The 27,129-nt window shown below is 44.2% G+C and overlaps 1 protein-coding gene across 2 annotated transcripts in view; it reads left to right on the top strand.

Annotated features, from left to right (window-relative positions):
- SCTR (secretin receptor) overlaps window positions 1–27,129 on the top strand; it is a 115,279-nt gene that overhangs the window by 74,667 nt on the left and 13,483 nt on the right. For both annotated transcript variants that reach the window (XM_066278769.1, XM_066278768.1), the window contains exons 4-7: window positions 5,044–5,156; window positions 13,086–13,183; window positions 14,442–14,571; window positions 16,565–16,718. In XM_066278769.1, the coding sequence (XP_066134866.1) occupies window positions 5,044–5,156; window positions 13,086–13,183; window positions 14,442–14,571; window positions 16,565–16,718 (495 nt within the window). The remainder of the gene's footprint in view (window positions 1–5,043; window positions 5,157–13,085; window positions 13,184–14,441; window positions 14,572–16,564; window positions 16,719–27,129) is intronic.

The following is a 27,129-nucleotide window of genomic DNA, read 5'->3' as shown; positions in this document are numbered from 1 at the left end:
CCTGGAGGTCACTTGCCTGAGGACAGCTATACCTTACAAGGACTCATAATTTCAGGCAGGGGAGTGAGGGGCCGTCTCACACAGGGGATGTTCAGGGACTAACACTGGCTAGAGCTCCTTGTGCGCCAGGCAGTCATCACAGAACAAATCACAGCTCTTTTCTCCTCACACCTGACCCAATAAAGAGCAATATTAACAGGGACTAAGGGGAGTTGGCAGTTTGCCTAAGGTTTACATCTAGGAGGTATAGAAACTGGGACTCAAACTCAGGTTTCTCTGACTTCAACACAGTGCTCTGTTCGAGGCCAGGGGCAAGGTGAGCCAACCGCCCCAGAGTGGGGGTGACCCTGAGTGGAAGCAAGGTAGTTTCATGGCTTTTGGCTCCTCTGCTTAATAGGCTCCTTTAAAGTCTAACACCTATACTGGCTATGACGACCTCTCCTGATGAGGTTCTTAACAAGAATGAACCAAAAATGATGACTTACCACTAAATCCTTCAGCTTCCAAAGTCAGGAAACTGGGACTGGCACAGACTGAGACTGTACAGTGGGAGAGAGGAGTGTAAAGTCTTCACACCGTGATTCTCTAGTACACGTGTGTGCATGTGTGCACATACACAGATTTGAGGAACACGCTGCTGTTGCTCACTGTCCCTCTAGCCTCGCTTGTCACCCCCATGATACAGAAATCAGAGAGAGCCAAGGAGTCTGGTTTGAATACCACCCCTCCCTAATGCTAGCTGCTGAAACAGGCGGATGCCCGAATTGCAAAGCTGTCACCCAGTGCCTGTCTGCTGAGGGTCCAGACAGGTGCCTCTGACGAGCAGGAAACTCTTTCCTCCATGTTGATTCCTGTGTCTGGGGCCTGTGGGTGTGGTGCTGGCACACAGCTTTCAGGGTAACTGGAGAAGAGAAAGGACCCAGCGAGGCAGCCAGGAGAGGTTTTGAAGGCCAGGCCTGAAAGTGGTACCATTTCTGCCCATGCTGCTTCTGCTGGAACTCAGTCTTGTGGTGATTCCTAGAGGCAAGGGACACAGGGCAATGGAGTCCCACTGAGTGCCAGTCTGCCTCTGGGCCCGAGTTCCTTGAATTGTCTCTGAGCTTCAGTGTTCTCACCTGACAACTGGGGAGAATAAATAGCACCAGTCCTGTAAGGCCGCTTGGAAATAGATGTTAAATAGTTTTTCTGGTTTCTTTTCTCCCCCTCATATCCCTTCTTGTCCTTTCTTTCTACCCTTCCTGGAATGAGCCTTCCATGCCTATCTCTGAAGTCCATGGAGCTTGGGACACAGGAAATTAATCCAGACATGGTTGACCCTGAGTGACTTGTTGGTCAGGTGCAAGGGCAGGACCAGACCCTGGTCTTGGACTCCACATCCAGTGCTCTTTCCTGGCTGGCCAGGTTCTCCTGTTGGAGGGACTGGAAGCTCTCCTCTTTCCCAAGCCCTTCGTTCACACCCTTCTTAGAGCCGCTGTGCCTCTGCCTCCCTCCACCCCCCCCCCACCTGCCCTTCGGCAGAGGGGCCAAGTGGAGCTGTGCTCATTGCCACGTTCCTCCCCAAACGATTGCTTAATTGCTGCCTGCCTTGTTAACTATAGTAGAATCCAGCTGTCCCTTTCTTGAGCCTTCTCAAACCTTTAATTGCTCAAAACCTTCCAGGGGTCCCCCAGGGATGCACTTCCAGGTTGCCTGCTGAGGCAAAGGAAGCTGGGGTCCTATGCCAACCTCTACTGCAGTTTCTTCTTGCTGCCACCTGGCATCACTGTGGGGCTACAGGACCCACAGGCGTGGCCACACAGCCTCTGGCTGTTGAGTGCTGGGCACAGGCCCCCAGGGGTTGGAGGTAGGGATCATCTTGCCTGTGGGGGCTACTCTGGCTCATACCCAGCCCCAGGCCCAAGGCACTGGCCAATCCTGGAGCACAGGTCAGGACCAGTTCAGCTTCCCACCAAGAGCCATCTTCCCACCACTCCTTTCCCTTCCCATAGATCCACCTTGGACTTGGTTAGAGCCCAGCCCCTTTGCCTCCTTTTAGGAGAGAAGGCTTCCCTCTGTGGTGTCCCACGGCGTTCCAGGGCTCCCCACCACAACCTAGGGAGGAGCGCCTAAGGAGGACAAGCTGGTGTTTTGGAGTCTTCCTTTAGTAAGAAGAAACTAATTTTAATCCTGTCTCAAGGCACCCACTACCTGGGCTCAGACAGGTGACCAAGAACCTGCAGGCTGGACTCTGCCCCAGATATTTCTCTGTGTGTTCCAGGGCCTACTATGTTCTCTCTAAGATGCGTTCCATTGATTCTTTAAAGGGCACTGCTCTTCCAGAGTTCCTTAACAAACACACTCTCCAGGCAGGGCCAAGCCTTGGACCTTGTTATCTTCTATCTTCGTGGGGATTGGAGGCTTAAAGCAAGAGCAGTTCCTAACCTGATTAGGGTTCTGGGGCCTCTGAGAATCAGAGGAGAGCTTTGACCTGCACTCTCGGTTGGCATGAGCACAAAATACCAACCGTACTTTCGGGAGTCCTTGAGGTGTACATTGACATTAAACCCAGGGGATGAGGGTAAGTTGAAAGGACCCCCAAGATAGCCCAAATCTTGTCTCCTCTGTAGTTCTGCCAGGAGCATGGTCAGCAAAGGGCACTTCCTTGTTAGTTGCTCTGGGCACCTGGCCTGGATGACATGCAGCGTGTGTACTGGGAATCCTGCTGGGTCATTGAGGACATGGCCCCAAACAGGCAGCCCACCCTACTGTGGGCCTGCACTGTCTGACAGCCAGATCTGGGCTTCACAGGGTTTGTATTCTTTTTTTTTTTTTTATAATTTTATTTTTTTAATTGGGTGACATCAATAAATGGGTTTGTATTCTCTTAACCCATCTTCCTATATAACCAATCCAACCAGGCTAAATCTGACCACCATTTTTTCCTGTCTGACAACCTGGTTCCTTTGACATAAGTTTCATCCCTCTCCTAAATCCCAAGACTCCAAGCCCCACCACTCTTGGTCTATTTTAGAAAGACCCAAAGCAGCAGGGAGTAGCACTGTGGTACCCACTCTGTGCATGGCACCAGCCTGGGCAATTTCTCTGTGCCATCAAATTTCCTGTTCAGCACTGTAATGTGCGTGATTGTTCCTCCTTGGCACAGAATAGTGATGCCCCTGGGGTCCCATGGTGACCGAGAGGCAGTGCTGGGTCTCACACTCAGTCTGGCTAGTTCTAGAACTGTGCTTCAGGCCTTGGGAGCCTTCATAGGCTGGGCATGCCTAGAGCCCCCAAACCATGGCCTCCTGCTTCGAGAAGCTGCTCCTGGGTTTGTGGGAGGTGGGGCAGGCAGGAAGGTGGTACAGTGATGGGACATGTCCTAGCTGGGGACTGTTGCCCAATTCTCGGTCTTGATTATCTCATCTGTAAAATAGGCCAGTGGCATCTCTCTCACTAGGACCCTATGAAGATTGGCTCAGAATCCATACATTAGCATAGTGGCTGATACTAGACATACAGCTATATTTTTCCAGCTCAGTGGAATCTGCTTGACCCTAAACCCTGTGAGCCAGTGACTCAGACCCTGGGGCTTGTCAAGAGGAGCATGCCAGCCCAGCTAGGGTGCTTCAGGGGCCCCCAGACAGGGTGCAGATGAGAGCAAAAGCAGTGACCGAGCTGTGGTCGCTCCCTGCACCCCTGCAAGGTCCACAGCAGCTGGCCCGGGGACCGGAACTCAGCCCTCCTTTGGCGGCAGCTGAGCCAGTTATTCCAAGAAGGGGAACTCCTCCAGGTGGCTCTCCACGACTTCCTTCTCAGCTGGCAGCCCCACCTGTCTTCAGCTTCTGCTCTAAACGCTCCTGAGGGCCAGCTCTCCCCACTTCCCCACGAGCAGCTTCCAGTGGGCTCCTCATCCTACTCACCTGTTTCTGTAGCCAGCCAGCCAGCAAATGCTTGGTGATCAGGAAGCGCAGGCCCTGGGAGCCCTCAGGAGCTCACCTGCCGGGGGAGGCAGAGAAGCCATTGCCACCCATGTGCGGGCACAGGGGGCAGCCTGTGTTGGGGCTGAGGGCAGAGGGCTGTGAAAGCCAGCGGTGGCACGTCAGCCAGTGGGTGGTGGGGAGTCCCTCCCTGAGTGCTGGGGGACCTGGGAGCTGAGTTTGGAGCCTGTAGAAAGAAGGTGGGGGTGGAGGTGGGAGTAAACAAGGGTCTCAGGGAGCCATGGAGGGGGCTGGGCCCCAAGAGCAGCAGGCTGTGGGGGTGGGCGGCAGTGACACTGGGAGTTCTGCTGGGGCCTGGCTGTTTGGGGCCTGGGGTCTGGTTGAGAAGTGTTGTTGGGATTACTGAGTCCTGCAACATGAGCCAGTCAGCCTCCTGCATCCGTGGAGCCCTGGTGCTTGGCACTGTGGGGTGTGGTGTGTTGGGTAAGGTGTGGGAGGAAGACAAGCAGCGATTGAAGGTTGGGAGGGGCGTTTATTCAGGGACAGTCTAGTTTGTGGATCAATGAGACAGATCTCTCTCTCTCTCTCTTTCTCTCTCTCTCTCTCTCTCTCTCTCTCACACACACACACACACACACACACACACACACATCTCAGGTCTGTGCCCCTTCTAGGTCCACCTGCCTACCTACCTTTCTTACCACTTTTCCTGACATATTCTTCAAGGATCAGTTGGGCCATTGAGAACTGACCACGTGTTTCAGAGAAAGGCAGCTGGAGACAAGTGGCGGAAGGAAGTGCCCGGCTGCCCTGGGCGTTGCTGAGGGCCCCGGGAGACCCAGCTGTCTGTCTCTGTCCCTACTGCTCACATGTAGCGTGCTTGAAAGGCAGCTGGAGACAGTGGCAGAAGGAAGTGCCCGGATGCCCTGGGTGTTGCTGAGGGCCCCGGGAGACCCAGCCGTCTGTCTCTGTCCCTACTGCTCACACGTAGCGTGCTTGAAAGGCAGCTGGAGACAGTGGCAGAAGGAAGTGCCTGGCTGCCCTGTGGCATTGCTGAGGGCCCCAGGAGACCCAGCCATCTGTCTCTGTCCCTACTGCTCACACGTAGCGTGCTTGGCACCCACAGGTTCCATGTTTCGAAACTGCACACAGGGCGGCTGGTCAGAAATCTTCCCCAGGCCTGACCTGGCCTGTGGGGTTAAAGTGAACGACTCGTTCAATGAGACCAACCAGAAGCGGGTAAGTCATTACCTCCCTTCTTCCTTTGATGGGGCCTGCAGGACGAGAAATCCCTGGAAGGGGCAGAATGGAGCCAGCAAGGCCAAGGACAGGTGACCCGGGGGCTGCCCCTCCCACCCACTTTTCTCCTGTTCATCACCTGGAGTTCAGTGGGCCTTGGTCGATCAACCCAGAGATGGTGGTCTTGAGGACCATGGCACAGAGTGGACTACCATATGTGCCATGAGATCAGGGTGATTTAGTCATGAAACCAAAAGGAGTAATGTGGTGGCTAAGTGCTCAGAGACAGGCTGGTGGGTCTCAACCTTGACCTGTGGCCTTGGTGGGGTGGGGGGGACTTCAGTTCTCTGTGCCTCAGTTTCTTCATTAGGGAAATGGGGTTAATAATAATCCTGACCTCACAGGCTTGCCAAGAGACCTAATGAGTTAATCCATGGAAGTGTCAAAAAGGGTGTCTGGCCATAGTGAGTGCTCAATCAACATTCACTCTCAGAGGAGAAAGCCCAGCCACAGGGTTGAGAGGAGACACTGTGAGCCATAGCTGAATTGCTTTGGGTGCCTCCTGAAGTGGCCGTCAGTCTTGGAGAACGCTTCCCCCATCACTTTCCCTTACCAACTCATACACACTCTTTAAAACTCCACTCCAGCTCATCTACTCCAAGAAGCTCTTTCTTCCTGTCCCCCAGGAAGGGCTCCCTTAATTGTGTGAGCCTCCAACTCTCACCTACCATGTTATATGGAACCATCAGCAGGTGCATGTGCACCCATCCCTCTCACTAAAGCATTAGCTGCTAAAGGCATCTGTTCACGCCATAAACATGTGTTGAGCATCTGCTATGGGCAAGGCATGGCTCTCAGCATGGAGACGCAGCAGTGACAAGTTACAAAGAGTCATTTCCAGGCCTCCATTGCCCAGCACAATGCCTGGCACCTATAAGGTGCCCAACAGATGCTCATTGTTGGACTGAACATCTACCACTCACCAGCTGCTTAACGCACAATTACATTCAATCCTCAAAAGCATTCAGTGTAATTTCATTATTTTCTTCATTTTGCAGATGAGAAAACTGAGGCACAAAGCAGTTAAAGAAAATGCTTAGAAAGGAATGAAGGCAGATGTCAGAGAGGTATTTGCACTCCCATGCTCACTGTAGCATTATGAGTAATATTCAAGACATGGAAACAACCTAAGTGTCCATCAATATAGATGAATGGTTAAAGAAATGATGCTACATATATACAATGAAATATTACTCAGCCACAGAAAAGAAGAAAATCCTGCCATTTACAACAACATGGATGGACCTTGAGGGCATTATGCTAAGTGAAATGTCAGAAAAAGACAAAACCATGTCATCTCACTTATATGTGGAATCTTTTTTTTTTTTTTTGTACTTTCTGAAGTGAGAAGTGGGAGGCAGAGAGACAGTCTCCTGCATACGCCTGACCAGGATCCACCCAACATGCCCACCAGGGGGCAATGCTCTGTTCATCTGGGGCATTGCTCTGTTGCAACCAGAGCTATTCTAGCACCTGAGGTGGAGGCCATGGAGCCATCCTCAGCGCCCGGGCCAACTTTGCTCCAGTGGAGCCTTGGCTGTGGGAGGGGAAGAGAGAAATAGAGAGGAAGGAGAGGGGGAAGGGTGGAGAAGCAGATGGACACTTTTCCTGTGTGCCCTGACCAAGTATCGAACCCAGGACTTTCACATGCTGGGCTCTACCACTGAGCCCACTGGCCAGGGCCTATATGTGGAATCTTAAACAAACAAACAAACAAACAAACAAAACCCCCACCAAACTCATAGCAAAGGAGATCAGAGTTGTGGTTACCAGAGGCAAGGGGAGGGGGAGGAAGAACTGGATAAAGGTACAAAATTTCAGTTATAAGATAAATAAGTACTAGGGATATAATGTACAATGTGATGACCATAGTTAACACTGTTGTTTGATATATATGAAAGTTGAAAAGACAATAAAACCTAAGAGTTCTCATCACAAGGAAAAAAAACAATTTTTCTTTTTTGAAATGATGGTGTTATGTAAACTCATCATTTAACAATATGTGTAAGTCAAGTCATTATGCCATATACCTTAAGCATACTGTGATGTATGTCAATTATATCTCAATAAAAGTGGCAAGCAAATCAAGGGAATTAAAAAGAAAGCTGTGGAGGCAGGATTGAAACCAAGTGTCACTCGAAAAAGAGCCAGAGCTCCCCCTCTGTGTCCTGCCACTACCCCATGAAGGTGTGTGACCCCTGGGAGCTGTGCTTTTCAGAGTCCTGTGAGCTAAATTTCCCAATGTGAATATGAGGGACAAGCTTGCATCACCCTCGGAGGGTGGGATGGTGTCATGTTAGAGAAACATGAAGGGGGAGCAGCAGAATTAAGGAGAAAGGATGTAGCTGGGAGGAGGCAGACCACACCCCCTTCTAAATCCTTCTAAATTCTTTCTAAGACTTCTATAGCCAGTCAGTCTTACCCTGTATGAAGGGGTTTGGTTGGGGGATCAATATGGAGGATGGAGTTTCTTTCCAGGGCTTGCCAGCCTGTTGGAGAGAACACATGCATGAGGTCTTCAGATCTGGCCAGAGTGGGCTCATTTAACCACGACACATAACAAAAATTGATCAGTGGGTGCATATGGTCTTGGCGGGGTGGTGGGTAGGCTCTGACCTCTAAAAACTACCATTGCTGTCATTGATTCATGAAGACAGGGGCTTAGGAATGTCACATTTATAAACTCCATAAAATTAAGAGGAAACATTCTTAGGATGGGTGGCAGGGTTGAGATTCAAAAGGATGCTTTGGACTACAAAGAACAGAAATTTCTAACTGGTTTAGTAAGCAAGTTTGGCTCATGGCTGGGCGGGTGCAGAGAGTGGTGTTGGAACCCCACGATGAAGCAGCACAGCAGAGCTGCTGGGCACTGGGCTCCGCCCGCCTCTCACCCGCTCTCCGCTGCTTCTTCCCCAGGTGGGCTCCTGCTCCATCGTCATGTGAATGCCTCTGTCCACTCCAGCTACATATGTCCCCATGCCTGCTTGTCCAGGAGAAGGGACAGCCTGACTTCCTACAGCTCCTTCTGGGAGCAAGAAAGCTTCTTTACCCCAACCCTCAGCAAGCCTGTCCAGACACTTCACTGGTCCAAAGCGAATGGAATCTGCCCACCACTGGACCACCCTGGCAGAGGACTGGGGTACATGGTTGACTTATGCCAGAGATTCCCAAACTTTTCAGCTTTGGGACCCTTTTACACTTTTAAGAATTATTGAGCATCCCAAAGAGCTTTTGTTTTCTTGAGTTATATCTATCAAAACTGCACATGAGAATTTTTGGCTGGGGAAGAATGAGCCCAGGTCCCTAAACTTGATATTCATGGCAAGGTTGGAACTATGAAATCCTCAAAGAGCTGAAATGTAACTAAGATAAAAGCAAAATTTGGACTTATGTCATAAAATTATTGTCTGAAAATACTGGAAAGAAGATATAACTTGGCTTCAGGTCACATACACAAAATTTCAAAGTCCCTAAGATCAGAAGGAATTCAGACTATATGATTTATACTGGTCTCTAAATGCTGGTCAACAAATTGGCACAAACTTTGTCTTTTATTCTGAGATTTGAATCATCCTAGTTATTATTGTTGACCTTTTTTTCTTTTAATCAAATGATGCGGAAAGTCTAAATTTGTTATTTTTCTTTCAACTTCCTGCTTGGCATACACCTCTTTATTATTAACATATTATTGACAAAGTGGACTGTGATTGGCAGAAGGACCAGGCAAAGCTACCACTTGAATAAATAAAATGGGGTTTGCTTACCTACAGCAGAGGTTGGCAAACTACAGCCCTTGGGCCACCACCTGCTTTTGCAAATAAAGTTTTATTGAAACATGGCCATGCCCATTTGCACTACAAGGGCAGAATTAAGTAGTTACAAAAGAGATTTTATGGCACCCAAAGCCTAAAATATTTACTATCTTCCCCTTTATGAAAAAATTCTGGTGACCCCAATTTAGAAGATAGAGAAGGAAGATGACCTAGTCAAGATGCAAAGCAGAGAAATAGGTAACTTGACTCATGACAGACAGCGATGAGGCTCCTGGACCCCAAGTCCTCTGGAGGGTGATGCACAGTTGTAGTTGTCAAGGTCAGGGGCACTGGGGTTGCATCAGGCCTGTGCCTGTAAGGCAGTGGTTCTCAAATGTTTTGAAGTCAGGACACATTTAAAATCCTACAAATAATTGTAAGCATACTATATACAAATTTCTGAGAAATATGTCATAATAATTAAGTCAAATATTAAAGAAAAAAATATAAAGTCCAAGCGTGCTTTTATGGTAATTAAATGAAATAAATACGACAAAATTAAATTTATTCTACATTAGGAGACATTTTTATGTTACATTTTTTGAGTTATGCTTTTTAGAATTCATAAAAAGAGAGGGGTTAAACAATAAAAAATGACAAAAAAGTTATCTTTTTATACATATATAACATTTTTAGTAAGATTTAGTAAATTTGACAGGTCTTGGCATGAATGTGTTTTTTCATTCTTGTGTTTATGAGAAAAATGAGCCTGATGTGTCCTAGTGATTTCTTCAATGTTTGGACATATATTTGAAAGGCAAACTTTCATTTCCTCATCAATACATTGAAGAATTCCTCTCTTTTTACTCTTGTGTTGAGTGCAGAAAACCCCCACCATACATATCATGTTAACTTTACACCAAACACAGGATAGAAGAAACTTTCCTCCAGTCTTTCCAGGGAACATGGGGGGGGGGGTAGTGTAAACAATCCAGCACCACAGCTTAACAGTCCTTTGCAAGCTAATCAGGCAAGTGAAGTGGGGGGTTGGGCAGACTGTCAGCTTACAGCCAATTCCCCACAGCTCTGTCCCCCAAAAATCTAAACTCCAAAAACCCTGTTGGTTTTTTGGTCCCCAACAGGCACGTATTTCTCTGGAATACCATAGGGTACACCTGGAAATCTTTTAGGGCACACGCACACTTTGAGAACCACTGCTGTAAGGTGACTTCTGGCTCCTGGGATCGCAGTCACATCAGTGGGGAAGCTCAAAGTCACAAGGCAGCCATCTTGTCAAAAATCACCTCTTGCTATCAGAAAATTTTTGGTTACTCTGAGTCAAATCTACTTTCTGGTAACTTCCTCTAGCTGGAGCTCACACATGAGGTCTTACTTTACTTCTACATGTCCATCAACCTAATATTGTCCTTCCCTAAGTTTGTGTTTTCTTTTGGGTGTAATGTATCTAGTTTATTCATGCACTCTTTAAGATGACACTATCAGCCTTCTCTAGAAATACTCAAGTTTATTACTGTGCCTCTTAAAATAACATGCCCAGAACTGGACCAAATACTCCTACTGTTCCAACGTGGCTGGCTACTCCATAACACTCCATTATGTAACTGAGAGCAGGCATAGTTTTTCTAGCAGCTAGCTCATACTTCATACTTCCCATAATCTCACACACCATTTTCATACTACAGACTCATGTTGAAGGATGGATGATAGGGATGGAGGGTGGAGGGTGGAGGGTGGAGGTGGGGAAAATAAACATGCATTCTGTGTCTTTGAAGAGCCAGCCATATCCTGGATACTCTACCTGATACTTTATTTGTTCTTCCAACAAGCCTGCAAGGTAGATATTATCCCCATTTTGAAGATGAGGAATCTGAATCTCAGAGAGGTTAAATAATTTTCCCAAGGTCACACAGCTGGTGAGTAGCAGTCCTGGGTTTGGAACCCTTGTCTCTTGGCTCTGAAGCCTGTGTTCTTTTCCTAAAGTACACTTAACATCATGAGTCTTTGGCCGTTCTGACCTCAAGGTCATTTTCATCTGAACAGCTGTTAGCCAGCCCAGTTTCCCCAATACTATTTCTGTGCCTGTCTTCTTTTGAAATTAATTACCCTTTTTTCTGTCTATAAGGTAGTACTCATCCACTATAGAAAAATACAAGTGAAAATAACACTATATGCAAACATCATCCAAAGTTAACCAGTACTACCATCTAACACATCTCCTTGAGATTGTTTCTGTGCACGTATGAGGTTTAACTACATGAAATGGCCCATATTTAATTATTGTTGATCCACAAAAAGGGATACTTTCATATAATTCAACTGAACACTTTTCTTACATAGAATGGGAATGATACTGTGATGTGGAATTTGTATTCTGCCCTTCACTATGTGTGACACTCTTAGCATGTCTCGACACTTTTTCAAACTCTTGGTAAGCAGCATTTTAATGGTGGCTTAACATTAAAATAACTCAGATTTAAAATAATTTAGTTAACTATTCTTCTATTGTTGGACATTTGAATGTTTTTCATCACAAATAATTCTATGATAAACATCTTTATATATAAATATGCTTTTATATTTCTTATTATTTCTTAGAATCAATTCCTAGAGGTAGAAGGTAGGAGTCAAAAGGTGTGCCTATTTTAAAGGTTCTTAATTCATGTTACTTTGCAGTGAGATTGAACCAAATTTTATTCCCACTATACCCTCACCTACATAGAATATTATTAGTTTCAAATATTTGTTAATTGGATTGGTTAGAAAATGGATTATTATTTTAATTTTCATTTCTTTGATTCTTTTTAAGACTGTTGTACAATTTATTTTTTGAACCTAAATGCAGGCCTTTATATTTATCTCTATATGCCAAATTATTCTTTTCCACTGAGATATTTTTGAATAAAAGATGAATCAAGAGTGGGAAATGGTTGCTGAATGTGTAAGTGCCTACTTGGTTGCATAAAAAGGAGTGCAGCATGTAAATCAGGGAGGTGATGGTCCTGCTCTACTTCTTCCTGGTTAGAGGCTACATCTGGAGCTTTTCGGCTGTCCAGTTCTGGGTATTTTATTTAAGAAGGACATTAACAAGTTGAAGCATGTTAATTGAGGAGAATGGTGAAGGATTGTGGAAACAGACTGATGACATAGGGAATGTTTATTGCTGAAAAGATAAGTGAGGGACAGATTGGCGAAACAGCTGATTTAAAAATAATAGGCCTCTCTGTGAGAGCTTCATAACTTTTCTGTAAGTCTAAAACTATTCTAAAGTGAAATGTTTATTTTCTAAAATAAAGACAGGCCATAGGTAAAAGACAAATTCAGTGGTTTTTTTGTTTTGTTTTGTTTTTACAGAGACAGAGAGAGAGTCAGAGAGAGGGATAGACAGGGACAGACAGACAGGAATGGAGAGAGATGAGAAGCATCAATCATTAGTTTTTTATTGTGCATTGCAACACCTTAGTTGTTCATTGATTGCTTTCTCGTATGTGCCTTGACCGCGGGGCATACAGCAGACCAAGTAACCCCTTGCTCGAGCCAGCGACCTTGGGTCCAAGCTGGTGAGCTTTTGCTCAAACCAGATGATCCTGCGCTCAAGCTGGCAACCTCGGGGTCTCAAACCTGGATCCTCAGCATCCCAGTCTGACGCTCTATCAACTGCGCCACCGCCTGGACAGGTGTAATTCAGTTTGTTTTAAGTGGCTCCAGGAAAAAAAAAAGGACCAATAAGTACAATTTAAAAGACAATAGATTTTAGTTTCACATGAGAAAAAAATAATCTGATATTTTGCACTGCTGTATACTGAATGACTTCCTTGAAAGCTAATGAGCACCTCATCCCTGGAAGTATTCAAACAAATGAAGCCTTTAAATTCACGGTGATGTAAGAGGGATACAAGTCTGAGTTGGCATCAGAGGATCTGCAAAATCTTTTCCAAAACCAAGATGTTATGAGTCTATGAATTGGTGTCCTTGGGATATAGACAGCACAGCCATCAGTTGAAGGTGTTCAAGCCGCCTGAAGCAGGTACACTCTGAGGCAGAAACATGCAGAACAAGCCAATGGGTAGGCGGGGCTGACACATGCCTTTCTCTGCAGCACAAGTACCTGCTGAAGCTGAAGGTCATGTATACAGTGGGCTATAGCTCCTCCCTGGTGACACTCCTGGTTGCCCTCAGCATCCTCTGTTCTTTCCGGTAAGAACATGCTCTTCATTTCCCCAGCCTTCCCTAGACATAGACTTTATATCTCTTTTAACTGCTCAGGACAAAGGAGGAAGGTCTGGGTGGGCCACTTTGCTACCCCTTGATCTAAAGCGTGCCTGTGACAGAAGTCCCTGTGTCCTTGTTCATTCCTTTATCCATACAACATTTACTACGCATTACTAAGAACTTACATCAGTTGCTTCACACGTTGTTTCTAGTTTTCAAACAGTGCTGTGAGATAGGTGTCATTACCCCAATTTTACAGATGTATTTATTACCAGACTCTTGGTTACAAGAAACAGAAATTCACCTTAAAACAGCTTAGGAAAAACAACGGTAGTATGACCCACATAATTGATGACCCAAGTTCAGGGACGTCTGGCTTTAGGCATGGCTGAATCTAGGCACTGAAAGGTATCAGCAGGAGTAGGTTGGTCTCCCTCCATTATTCTGCTTGCACTGGCCTCCTCCTAGGTAGGCTTTCTGCAGGGGAGGCAGAGACAGCCACCAGCAACTGCAGGGGTCCATTCTTCCAGTTCTGCAACACCAGAGCAAAGAAAGCCTCTTCTCCATTAGTTACAGTGAAAGTCCTGGGGGAATTCTCATAGGCCCAGCTTAAGTCACATGCTCAACCCTGAGCTAATCAATGTGGCAAGAGTTGGCGAGCTCCAATTGGCCAAGTCTGTCATGAAGTTGGGAGAGTGGAGTCAAATGCACCCAGAGCTGAAAGGGGTTCCCCACAAGAAAGACTGGTTCTGGTTCCTGAAGAACGGGAACAAGTAACAGACTGTGGTGCCCTATAGCAGAGTAGGAAAGCCAGGCTCTGGGAAGTGAAAAGGCTTGCTCGAGGTCATGTAACTAGTAAGTGTGAGAGCCTGGGTCTCACATTTCCCTGAGGCCTGTGTTCTTCTGCTCCTCCCATTCCAGTTGCTTGCCTATGGAACCTCCACCCCTTCTAAACAGCTCTGGGAGCTAGGGATGGTAGGAGGTCAGGCAAGAATATAATCTTGCCCCTATGATTCCAGCTTTTTTTTTTTTTTTAATTCCAGCATGAGACAGAGTAGACTGGGCATTGGCAGGCCTGGGTTCTTATTTCGGTTGTGCTGAGAGATACAGAGAAATGTTCCCCCTAGAAAGAGCTGATATCCAGGACTGGGGTTTCCCCTGTGCACTGGAGGAGGAGTGGGCCTGGCTGCTCCCTACCCCCTCCCAGCTCTGGCCCCTCTGGCCCTGCTTTCTCTCCCTCCAGGAGGCTGTACTGCACCCGCAACTACATCCACATGCACCTGTTTGTGTCCTTCATCCTGCGCGCCTTGTCCATCTTCATCAAGGATGCTGTGCTCTTCTCGGACAATGATGCCTATTGCAATACCCACAGGGTAACATGCCTTCATGCCCCAGGGTGTGACTAGTCCTGCCTGCCGACCTCAGCTTAACTTTGGAGAAGGTGGTTGCCCTGTTGAGGCTGCATATAATGGATAACTTAGGGGCCAGCACTGTGGCTGGGTCAGGAGGTTCAGAGAGAGCTCCATGCCCCCATATACATAGTCTGGGTCACGTGCAAAATCAGCTTGTTGGGAAGCCAGTGCCCTGGAGTGGATTAACCAGCTACTCTGCTATTTAGATACATAGCAAAATCCTCTTTACCCTACTCTTTCCAAGTCCCAGCTGTAGACAGATGGCCAAGTCTAGAGAGGGTGGGCTTTGTTGTAGAAAGTAAAGGGTTAGCATATGCCTGTGTGCCTGCACACAAGTCTTCAGTAAAACAACCGTGTCTTGTTAGGTCTAACCTTCTTATTTATTCGGAATGCTCAGATGTGTCTGAATTCATTGAATATCACTTTGTGTCAGCTAGGAACCCATTTTGGTTCACATAACAGTGACTCAAACAGATGGGGGTTGTTTCCCACATAGGCAGTCCGTAGATGGGCAATTCAGAAGGGGCACAGTGGCACCATGATGCCATGAAGGACACAGACCTCTTCCCTCTCTCTGACCTGCCATCTTAGTCTCATACCACATGTTTGTAAGATGGCTCCTACAACCCAGGCTCCACATTTCCACTTTCCAGACAAGAAGGGTTAAGTTTAAATACTTTTTCTTTTTGGGAAACGTTGACTTTTCATTTGGGAAAGAACACTGTCCCCAAGACTCCTACCTACCTCTTATTGGCTAGAACTGAGCAACATGATCATATTTACCTGCAAAGGAAGCTGGGAGATTTTTTTTTTTTTTTTACTACTATAGTCCCAAAAGCAGAGGCAAGTGAAGGATAAGGGGACTGGAAAATGAAGTTGGTTCAGTTGCCTGTGACTTTCCACCACTTACATCTGTTTGTGTTTGTAGTTTTTTGTGTATGCATGCATGCAGATGTGTGTGTGTGTGTTTCTGACTCAAACTGAGAGGTCCCAAATGTAGGGCTCAGGGAGAGCTCCAGGATGAAATAATAGTACCAGGTTGGGGTCAGGAGACTATATTCAGGCCCCACCCCATCCCTGGCCAGAGATGGGGAAGTCCAGCAGTGCCCAATAGGGAACCTTCTTGGATTCTACTAACATCAGACTTTTGAGCCAGCCACGGACCACGCCTGGAGTCAGTCACTGGGAACCACAGGGTCGGAGCCACAGATGGCCAGCAGGGCAGATGTGAGCCCACCTTCTCTGTGGGCGTGGCCTGCAGCAGTCCAGGCAACAGCCTTCGGGCCACCCGGAGCTGTCCTCTCCCCAGGGGAGAGCTCAGTGAGAGGAAAGGGGATCCTCACAGGGCTAGTCTAAAAGCCATGCTGATCTAGAAGCCCCACAGTCCCACAGGCATAGCTTCCAGGGATCCCTGCAAGGGACATGCTGTGTCACCACATCAAGCATGGCCAACACTGTGGCATCCCCACCAGGTATTTAGATGTCTGTAGTCTAGATGCAGTGTACCAGTCAGGGGCCATTTTTACTCTGATCAATGTTACCCTTCTTCATCTGTTTCCAGGAAAACTGACCTTGGAAATGAGTTTAACCCTTTGCTCAGATATTCCTTTTTCTCTCTAGGCCTCAGTTTGCTCATCTGAGGGAGTTGGGAGCTGGGCTATATCTGACACAATTTTACAACTGGTAGTCAATCCCAGGACTTGAATGCAGTTCCTGCTTCTGCAAAGCCATCTTGACTGAGTTTGCTGGACTGTGGACTTCTACTCTCTGGGGACTCTGTGGGCCTTGTCTCCTGGCAGTGGAAGACCACAGGGGCTGGCTCTGAGGCCCAGAGGCTCCCTCTGTGGCCTGGCCCCTGACCTCTACCACACCTTTGTCACTTCCCTTAAGGCTAGCCACCACAGGGAAGCCCACAGCCGCCCATCCTGGGACTCACCTGCCTCTCTTTGTACAGGTGGGCTGTAAGCTGGTCATGGTCTTCTTCCAGTACTGCATCGTGGCCAACTACTCCTGGCTGCTGGTGGAGGGCCTCTACCTTCACACACTCCTCGTCATCTCCTTTTTCTCAGAAAAGAAGTGCCTCCAAGGATGTGTTGCCCTCGGATGGGGTATGTTTCTCCATGGGTATAGAGTCTGACTTACCAGTGGGAGAGGGCACAAGTCAGAAGGATTTGGTTTCTAGTTCAGCTCCATATTTAAAGTTAACTTGTGCAAGCTTAGGTAAGTTACTTGCTGTTCAACCATCTGGTCTCAGTTTACTTATTGGTTAAATGGGAAATAATAGCTAAAACGTAGCCCCTATTTCTGGCATCTAAAGCCTTTTATGATTGATACCACTTGTTGCCTCATCTTCCTTAGACATTTCATTTATATGTCCTCATTTCTGCTTCTTTCTGTATCAGTTGGGGTGCTTTGGACAGTAGCTATCATAAAATCTGGCTTATATAGACTTTAAATATAAAATAAATTAATTAGCTCATATAAATACAAAGCCCAGGGGTCACTAACTTCAGGTGAGTGAATTCAGCAGCTCAACAATGTTTCATTTTATCTTTCTATTTTGCATTCTGCCAGAGCTTCCAATGTAACTGCCAGCAGGTTTGGGCTACTCGCTTCCTCGTTACATCTAATGAGGGGGAAAGGCTGTGTCCTAGCATTCCCTGCAAGTATTCTGAGATTCACTTGATTGGATCAGCTCATACACATCCTTGAGAGGCCTGAAGGAATGGAATACACTGATGAGTTTAAGCTGCTCAAACCGCATGGCTTCCCAAAGGAAACCAGGATTCAGCTTCTAGGCAGGAGGGGAAATGGTAGCGAGACAGTTGACTTAAGGCCCCATTACATGGCTTTCCTCTTTTCTTTCTGATCGACGGGAATGATAACCATTCCTGTTGCTTGAGCAATTACTATGTGCCAAGCATTGAGCTCAGTGCTTTACATGCATTACTTTAGCATCACAACCTGCTGTATCCTCTCAGAGAAACCTTAGCTCAGAGATGTGACATAATATGCTCAACTCACACTGTAGACAAGGCTGACCCAGGATTCAAACCACAACCTATTTTTAAAGCTCCTTAACTTCTATTCTGTCATTAACAAACCTCCATTTATCCATCCATCCATCCATCCATCCATCCATCCATCCATCCACCCACCCATTCACTCCTTTCTGACTCATTTCCTTCCTTCCTTCCTTCCTTCCTTCCTTCCTTCCTTCCTTCCTTCCTTCCTTCCTTCCTTCCTTCCTTCCTTTCTTTCTTCCTTCCTTCCATACATCCATTTATCAGTTGTTCATTTGATAAACATATGTAAGTTAACTACTGGGTTCTGGACAGAGAGCCCAGTTCGTAGGGCTGACTCACAGGCTTACAAGAATAGTCATGTGTACCAGCCACTAGCTTCATTTTCTTTCTTCTTGGTGCTTTTAATTAAGAAGTGCCCCTGCCAGGAATGCCCTACACTGCTTTTCTGCTTGTTTAAATCCTACATGTAAGCCCTATCTTCTCATCAGACCATCAGGGAACTCACCCAAGCTGGCAGAGCTCGCTGAGCCCTCCTGCTTCTGAACTTTGGCAGCCTGATTAGCACACATCCCTTGGCCAGCAGGTGCTGTAGGGCTCTGCAGATCCCTGAATGTCCACATAGGCAGTAGTCTGAGTTCCAGGGGACCCAGGACTTGCCTTATGCAGCTGACTCTGCTGAGAAAGCACCCAGCTTGGAGCACAGCTTACTGAGCCTTGATCCCATATCTACCCGGATTTCACTGTATGAGCATGGACAGTTTATCATCTATAATATCAGGATCACAATTTATTCACCTTTCTTCAAGCACTTTTTTTGTGCTCAAGGGGGCTTATAGAGATTACAAAAAGAAAAACAAAACCAGTCCCATCACTCAAAGGGTTTGTTATTTAGCAAGAAGATAAAATTGCATTGTGATATCTTTCACAGGTTTCTAGGAGGTTTAAATGTGATAATGAGAGCCTTCTTTTATTGCTCAGATATTTAGTGAGCATCTACTACATGCCAGGCATTAGGGATAGAGCAGCGGTTGATCCCTCCGGGCCTCTCTGCCTACACAGCCCCAAGGAGACCGTGAAGGGGCTCAGAAAGGTCTGAAGTTCTCCACCTATGAGATGCCTTTCTCTTGCAAAAGCAGTGACCAGTCCTCAATTTGGACTCAACTTCTTTCTACTAAGATAGTTTGCTTAACTTTTGTGCCTACTATGAAACTTTGCAAAAAAAAAAAATTTTTTTTTTGAGAGACAGAGAGAGGGATAGACAGGGTCAGACAGACAGGAAGGGAGAGAGATGAGAAGCATCAATCATCAGTTTTTTGTTGTGTGTTGTGACACCTTAGTTGTTCATTGATTGCTTTCTCATATGTGCCTTGACCGTAAGGCCTTCAGCAGACCGAGTGACCCCTTGCTCGAGCCAGTGACCTTGGGTCCGAGCTGGTGAGCTTTTGCTCAAACCAGATGAGCCCGCGCTCAAGCTGGCAACCTCGGGTTCTCGAACCTGGGTCCTCCGCATCCCAGTATGATGCTCTATCCACTGCACCATCACCTGATCAGGCAAAAAAAAAATTTTTTTTAAGTAGAAAAAATATTACCCACATTCCATATTTTGAGCATTTTCTGGGATTTTCTTCCAGACTATTCTTCCTACTTTCAGTTTTCCCCACATAGTTGTTGTCATTCTATATGTAGAATTTTTTGATCTTGCTTCTTTCCATTAACACACAAGCATGGACAATGTTCTTTTAACTCTTCCATAAACACTTTAAACTACTGTGAGGATGTATTTAACCAAATACCTGTCATTTGGATATTTAAGATGTTCTTTTTTTTTTTTTCATATGTGCAATTTTTTTTTTTTTTAATGGGGTGACATCAATAAATCAGCATACATATATTCAAAGATAACAAGTCCAGGTTATCTTGTCGTTCAATTATGTTGCATACCCACCACCCAAAGTCAGATTGTCCTCTGTCACCTGCTATCTTGTTTTCTTTGTGCCCCTCCCCCTCCCCCTTTCCCTCTCCCATTCCCCCCTCATCCCCCCCCCCCCGTAACCACCACACTCTTATCAATGTCTCTTAGTTTCACTTTTATGTCCCACCTACGTATGGAATAATGCAGTTCCTGGTTTTTTCTGATTTACTTATTTCACTTCGTATCATATTATCAAGATCCCACCATTTTGCTGTAAATGTTCCGATGTCATCATTTCTTATGGCTGAGTAGTATTCCATAGTGTATATGTGCCACATCTTCTTTATCCAGTCATCTATTGACGGGCTTTTTGGTTGTTTCCATGTCCTGGCCACTGTGAACAATGCTGCAATGAACATGGGGCTGCATGTGTCTTTACGTATCAATGTTTCTGAGTTTTGGGGGTATATACCCAGTAGAGGGATTGGTGGGTCATAAGGTAGTTCTATTTTCAGTTTTTTGAGGAACCACCATACTTTCTTCCATAATGGTTGTACTACTTTACATTCCCACCAACAGTGTATGAGGGTTCCTTTTTCTCCACAGCCTCTCCAACATTTGCTATTACCTGCCTTGCTAATAATAGCTAATCTAACAGGTGTGAGGTGGTATCTCATTGCCGTTTTGATTTGCATTTCTCTAATAGCTAAAGAAGATGAGCATCTTTTCATACATCTCTTGGCCATTTGTATTTCTTCCTGGGAGAAGTGTCTGTTCATATCCTCTTCCCATTTTTTTATTGGATTGTTTGTTTGTTTGTTGTTGAGTTTTATGAGTTCTTTGTATATTTTGGATATTAGACCCTTATCTGAGCTGTTGTTTGAAAAAATCATTTCCCATTTAGTTGGCTTTCTGTTTATTTTGCTATCAGTTTCTCTTGCTGAGCAAAAACTTCTTAGTCTGATGTAGTCCCATTCATTAATTTTTGCCTTCACTTCTCTTGCCTGTGGAGTCAAATTCATAAAATGCTCTTTAAAACCCAGGTCCATGAGTTGAGTACCTATGTCTTCTTCTATGTACTTAATTGTTTCAGGTCTTATGTTTAGATCTTTGATCCTTTTGAGTTAATTTTTGTACAGGGGGAGAGACTGTAGTCCAGTTTCATTCTTTTGCATGTGGCTTTCCAGTTTTCCCAGCACCATTATTGAAGAGGCTTTCTTTTCTCCATTGTGTGTTGTTGGCCCCTTTATAAAAATTATTTGACTATATATATGTGGTTTTATTTCTGGACTTTCTATTCTGTTCCATTGGTCTGAGTGTCTATTTTTCTGCCAATACCATGCTGTTTTGATTGTCGTGGCCCTATAACAGAGTTTGAAGTCAGGTATTGTAATGCCCCCAGCTTCATTCTTTTTCTTTAGGATTGCTTTGGCTATTCGGGGTTTTTTATAGTTCCATATAAATCTAATGATTTTTTCGCTATATTTCTTTAAAAAACGTCATTGGAAGTTTGATGGGAATTGAATTAAATTTGTATATTGCTTTGGGTAGTATGGCCATCTTGATTATATTTATTCTTCCTAGCCAAGAACAAGGTATATTCTTCCATCTCATTATATCTTTTTTGATTTCCCTTAACAATGGTTTATAGTTTTCATTATATAAGTCCTTTACATTCTTTGTTATGTTTATTCCTAAGTATTTTATTTTTTTTTGTTGCAATCGTGAAAGGGATTATTCTTTTGAGTTCGTTCTCAATTGTTTCATTGTTGGCATATAGAAAGGCTATTGACTTCTGTATGTTAATTTTGTATCCTGCGACCTTACTGTATTGGCTTATTGTTTCTAGTAGTCTTTTTGTGGATTCTTTGGGGTTTTTGATGTATAGGATCATATCATCTGCAAAAAGTGATACCTTTACTTCTTCTTTTCCGATATGGATGCTTTTTATTTCTTTGTCTTGTCTGATTGCTCTGGCTAGAACCTCTAGTACCACATTAAATAAGAGTGGAGAGAGTGGACAACCCTGTCTTGTTCCTGATTTAAGGGGGAAAGCCTTCAGTTTAGTGCCATTTAATATGATGTTAGCTGATGGTTTATCATATATGGCCTTTATCATGTTGAGATATTTTCCTTCTATACCCATTTTGTTGAAAGTCTTAAACATAAAATTGTGTTGTATTTTATCAAAAGCCTTTTCTGCGTCTATTGATAAGATCATGTGGGTTTTGTTCTTTGTTTTGTTGATATGGTGTATTACGTTAACCGTTTTACGTATGTTGAAACATCCTTGAGATTCTGGGATGAATCCTACTTGATCATGATGCATTATTTTTTTAATATGTTGTTGTATTCGATTTGCTAGTATTTTGTTTAGTATTTTAGCATCTGTATTCATTAGAGATATTGGTCTGTAGTTTTCTTTTTTTGTGCCATCCTTGCCTGGTTTTGGTATGAGGGTTATGTTGGCCTCATAAAATGTGTTTGGAAGTATTGCTTCTTCTTCAATTTTTTGGAAGACTTTGAGTAGAATAGGAACCAAGTCTTATTTGAATGTTTGATAAAATTCGCTGGTATAGCCGTCAGGGCCTGGACTTTTATTTTTGGGGAGGTTTTTAATGGTTTTTTCTATTTCTTCTCTACTGATAGGTCTGTTTAGGCTTTCTGCTTCTTCTTGACTCAGTCTAGGAAGCTTGTATTTTTCTAGGAATTTATCCATTTCTTCTAGGTTGTTGAATTTAGTGGCATAAAGTTTTTCATAGTATTCTACAATAATTCTTTGTATATCTACGGTGTCCGTGGTGATTTTTCCTCTTTCATTTTGGATTTTGTTTATATGAGTTCTTTCTCTTTTTTCTTTGGTAAGTCTTGTCAAGGGTTTGTCAATTTTGTTGATCTTTTCAAAGAACCAGCTCTTTGTTCTATTAATTTTTTCTATAGTTTTTCTGTTCTCTAATTCATTTATTTCTGCTCTGATTTTTATTATCTCCTTTCTTCGGCTGGTTTTGGGTTGTCTTTGTTCTTCTTTTTCTAGTTCCTTAAGGTGTGAAGTTAAGTGGTTTACTTGGGCTCTCTCTTGTTTGTTCATATATGCCTGAAGTGATATGAACTTCCCTCTTATCACTGCTTTTGCTGCATCCCATAGATTCTGATATGTCGTATTGTCATTTTCATTAGTCTGTATATATCTTTTGATCTCTGCACTTATTTCTTCTTTGACCCATTCATTTTTAAAAAGTATGTTGTTTAGTTTCCACATTTTTGTGGGATTTTTTTCCTCTTTTTTGCAGTTGAATTCTAGTTTCAAGGCTTTATGATCAGAAAATATGCTTGGCACAACTTCAATTTTTCTGAATTTGCTGATGTTGTTTTTGTGGCCCAACATATGGTCAGTTCTTGAGAATGATCCATGTACACTGGAGAAAAATGTATACTCAGTCACTTAGGGATGAAATGTCCTGTAGATGTCTATCATATCCAGGTGCTCTAGTGTTTTGTTTAAGGCCACTATGTCTTCGTTGATTCTCTGTTTGGATGACCGATCTAGAGTCGCCAGCGGTGTATTGAGGTCTCCAAGTATGATTGTATTTTTGTCAGTTTTTGTTTTAAGATCAATAAGTAGCTGTCTTATATATTTTGGTGCTCCTTGGTTTGGTGCATATATATTAAGAATTGTTATGTCTTCTTGCTTCAGTGTCCCCTTAGCCATTATGAAATGGCCATTTTTGTCTCTGAGTACTTTTCCTGTCTTGTAGTCAGCATTATCCGATATAAGTATTGCTACACCTGCTTTTTTTTTGGATGTTATTTGCTTGGAGTATTGTTTTCCAGCCTTTCACTTTGAATTTGTTTTTATCCTTGTTACTTAGATGAGTTTCCTGTAGGCAGCATACAGTTGGATTTTCTTTTTTAATCCATTCTGCTACTCTGTGCCTTTTTATTGGTGAGTTTAATCTGTTTACATTTAGTGTAATTATTGACACTTGTGAGTTCCCTATTGCCATTTTATATCTTGCTTTCTGTTCGTTTTGTGTCTTGTTTGATCCTTCTCTTTCGTTTTTCTATCTTTTGTTTTTATTTGGTTGTATTCCATACATCTTTCCTCTGTTGCTATCTCTTTTATCTCATGTGCTTCTGTGGTGGTTTTTTCAATGGTGGTTACCTTTGAGTAATGAAAAGGGTCCCTACCCTGTTCATTGTAGTGAACCATTTTGTGAGTACTTTTGCACTCCATCGTCCTTTGCTACTGTTAATCTCCATCTTCTCCCCTTCTTTCTTTTTGTTGTTGTCACAGTTTAAATTTGGTTTTATTGTGTTCTTCTTGGAGCTTTTACTTGTGGCTCTGTTTTTTTTTTTTTTGTTCTTTGTATCTGATTGGAGAACCCCCTTTAGTAATTCCTGGAGTGGGGGTTTTCTGATAATAAATTCCCTCATCTTTTCTGTATCTGTGAATGTTTTTATTTCTCCTTCATATTTGAAGGATAGCTTTGATGGGTATAGTATTCATGGCTGAAAGTTCCTCTCTTTCAGGACTTTAAATATTGGGGTCCACTCTCTTCTAGCTTGTAGAGTTTCTGCTGAGAAATCTGATGATAATGTAATGGGCCTTCCTTTATATGTTGTATTCTTCTTTTCCCTGGCTGCCTTGAGAATTTTTTCTTTGCTGTTGGTTTGTGTCAATTTCATTATGATATGCCTTGGATTAGGTTTGTTGGGGTTAAGAAAACTCGGAGTTCTGTTTGCTTCTTGAACTTGAGGCTTTAGTTCTTTCCACAAGCTTGGGAAGTTCTCATCTATTATTTGTTTGAGTATGTTCTCCATTCCATTTTCTCTCTCTTCTCCCTCTGATATACCTATTATTCTTATGTTATTCTTTTTGATGGAGTCAGATAATTTTTGTAGGGCTATCTCATTTTTTTTAATTTTTGAGTCTCTTTCTTCTTCTCTCTGTTGTGCCTCAAGTTGCTTGTCTTCTATTTCACTAATCCCCTCTTCTATCTGACCTGTTCTATTAGCTAAGCTTATTACTTCGTTTTTCAGCTCGTGAATTGAGTTTTTCATCTCCGTTTGATTTGTTTTTATAGTTCCAATTTCCTTGGACATATGTTCTTTGTGTTCATTGAGTTGTTTTCTGAGCTCCCTAAATTGCCTTTCTGTGTTTTCTTGTATATCTCGGAGGATTTTTAGGATTTCTATCTTGAATTCTCTGTCATTTAACTCCAAGGTTTCCAATATATTAAATTTTTTCTCCATAGATTTTTCCTCATCTAGCTGTGTTACCTCTCTTTCTTTTGTATCCATGATATTTGATTTTCTCTTCCTTAATGGCATCTGAGGGTGGTTTTGTTGATAGTATTAATGAGATTTAATAAAGAATAAAAAGTTAAAAAAAATAAAAAAAATAAAAAATCAAAAAGAGTTGTTTTTTTATAAAAAAATTAATAATGAAATAAAGAAAAATAAAATTAAATTAAAATTTTTTAAAATGGAAATTATTCCCCCCCTCTTTTTTTCCTCTCCTCTCCTCTCCCCTCTTTCTTGAGAAAATCTTGTGGTGAACTGTGAATTATAACAAACAATGACTGTGATGGAGGGCCTGAATTGGGGAAAAGTAATAAAGGGGCAAAAAAAAGAAGAAAAAAAGAAAAAAAAGAAAAAAGAAAAAATGAAGGGGGTATGGACCCACAAAAAGCAAATAAGGAAAAAATTTGGGTCAAGAATAAAATGATTTGCTTTTAGGTGTTGGTTGTCTAAGAGTTATGATGAGAGGAATAAGAGGAAAACAGAAAATGGGGGGACTAATTAAAAAATTACTATTGTATTTAGTGGAACAAGAACTAGATAAAATGGAGAGCCAGGGATGGGAGCACTGCTAGTGAGTTTAAAAGGTGAAGTAAAAAAAACCCAAAATGCCACAAACATAAGTTTGAGTCCCAGATAAGATAATTTGTTTGTTATTGAGGTTTGAATGAGAGGAGATGTAAAGGAGAAAGGAAGAAACTAATATAGAGGGAGAAAAGAAAGAGAGAGAGAGAAAAAAAGAGGGAACCACTAAAAGAAGAAAAAAGAAAGGAGAGAGAGAGAGAGTTAAGGGTTTTGGAGTGCAACCCTCATAGAGAGAAAGGAAGAGGAGAGAAAAGATAATATGAGATGTAACACTTATGGGTAGTGTAGTTCAAGGAGAGGAGAGAGTAAGACCCGCAGAGAGTTAATCGGCCAAATTGGAGGAGGAAAAAAAGTATCAAGAATGAAGATAAGAGAAACAAACGAACAAATATAATAAAATGGGATAGGTTATAAAGTCTGCAGATTATTCTTGATTTTGAGAGGTTATCTTCTTGCTTTTTCTTTTCTCTCCCTCTTCCTGGTCGGTGACTCTGTACCCCGGGTTCTGCCCCTTTGGCACGTTCAGGTAGAGGTTTGCAGTTGATAAGTCTCTATGGCAATGTCATGTATTGTGCTTTAGTCTCGTTGGCAGTCGAGGCTCATTAGCATTTATAGGCTCCGACAGTGAGAGAGTCCATGTTCCTGGAGCCTTTCTCCTAGTCTTTCCTTCCTCAATTAGTAGCCTGATAATCCAGCTATGGGGTTGCTGCTGCCTCTGCCTGGATAGTAAGAGGCTCAAAGAGCTGGCAACTCCCCACTCTATTTCCACTCAGCACAGGGCTCTGGGTAAGGCTCAGTCAGTCAGAGCTGCTAGCATAATCAGGCGGGGTTTCCACCCACTCAAAGACCTCTGGCTCTGCCACTCTGTCCGGTAACACAGGCGGGCGCCCACTTCCGGGGCGCTTGGAGGAAACTCTCACTCACTGTCTGCGTGCACAGACCAGGATATCCGGCCAGCAGTCTCACGCTCTGAGTGAAACCCCCAACCACATGGAAAAGTTGCAGCGTTGGAATTGGCTCTCGCTCCGTCCCGTACGTGGCTTTTGCAAGGCGCTGGGGCGGCCCGAGATTCCGCTTTGGCCCACACAATGGCCCCTGACTCTGCCCCTTTGTGCGATAACACGGGCGTGCACTGCCGAGTCACTTGGAGGAATCTCTCACTCCCTATCTGCGCGCGCAGACCAGGATATGAGGCCGGCCGTGTTTCCCTCTGAGTGAAACCCCCACCAGCACGGAAAATTTCCACCGTTGGAATTAGTTCTTGCTCCCTCCCGTGCGCGGCTTTCCCAGGGCGCTGGGGCTACCCAGAGATTCTGCTTTCGGCCCACAGAAAGGCCTCTTACTCTGCCTCTCTGTGGGGTAACACGGGCACCCACTCCCGGGGCTTAGGAAGAAATCTCTTGCCCACTTACTGCGCACTGACCAGGAGATCGGGTAAAATGGCTGCCCCGCTTGTCTTTCTTTGTTTGGGTTTGGCGCAAGTGTTAGCTCGTATTGCCTGGGTTACCACAGGATCAGTTTTTCCTCGGCTTGGATCTCCGTGCCACAGCCTGGTTCGGCCGTTTGTTCTGCGGCCTGGATCTATTCACCCCCTTTGCCCGCCTCAGTTTCTATATTCACAGTTACCAGAGAAAGCCGCCCTGTTTAGGTTAGTGAGGAAGGCGGAGCATTTCTTACTCCCTATTTCCTTCGGGG

Source organism: Saccopteryx bilineata, chromosome 5 (genome assembly GCF_036850765.1).
Source record: "Saccopteryx bilineata isolate mSacBil1 chromosome 5, mSacBil1_pri_phased_curated, whole genome shotgun sequence".
In the NCBI taxonomy this organism is placed as follows: Eukaryota; Metazoa; Chordata; class Mammalia; order Chiroptera; family Emballonuridae; genus Saccopteryx; species Saccopteryx bilineata.
Note: the sequence above shows the minus strand (reverse complement) of the source record. Positions and strands in the feature narration are given on the sequence as shown.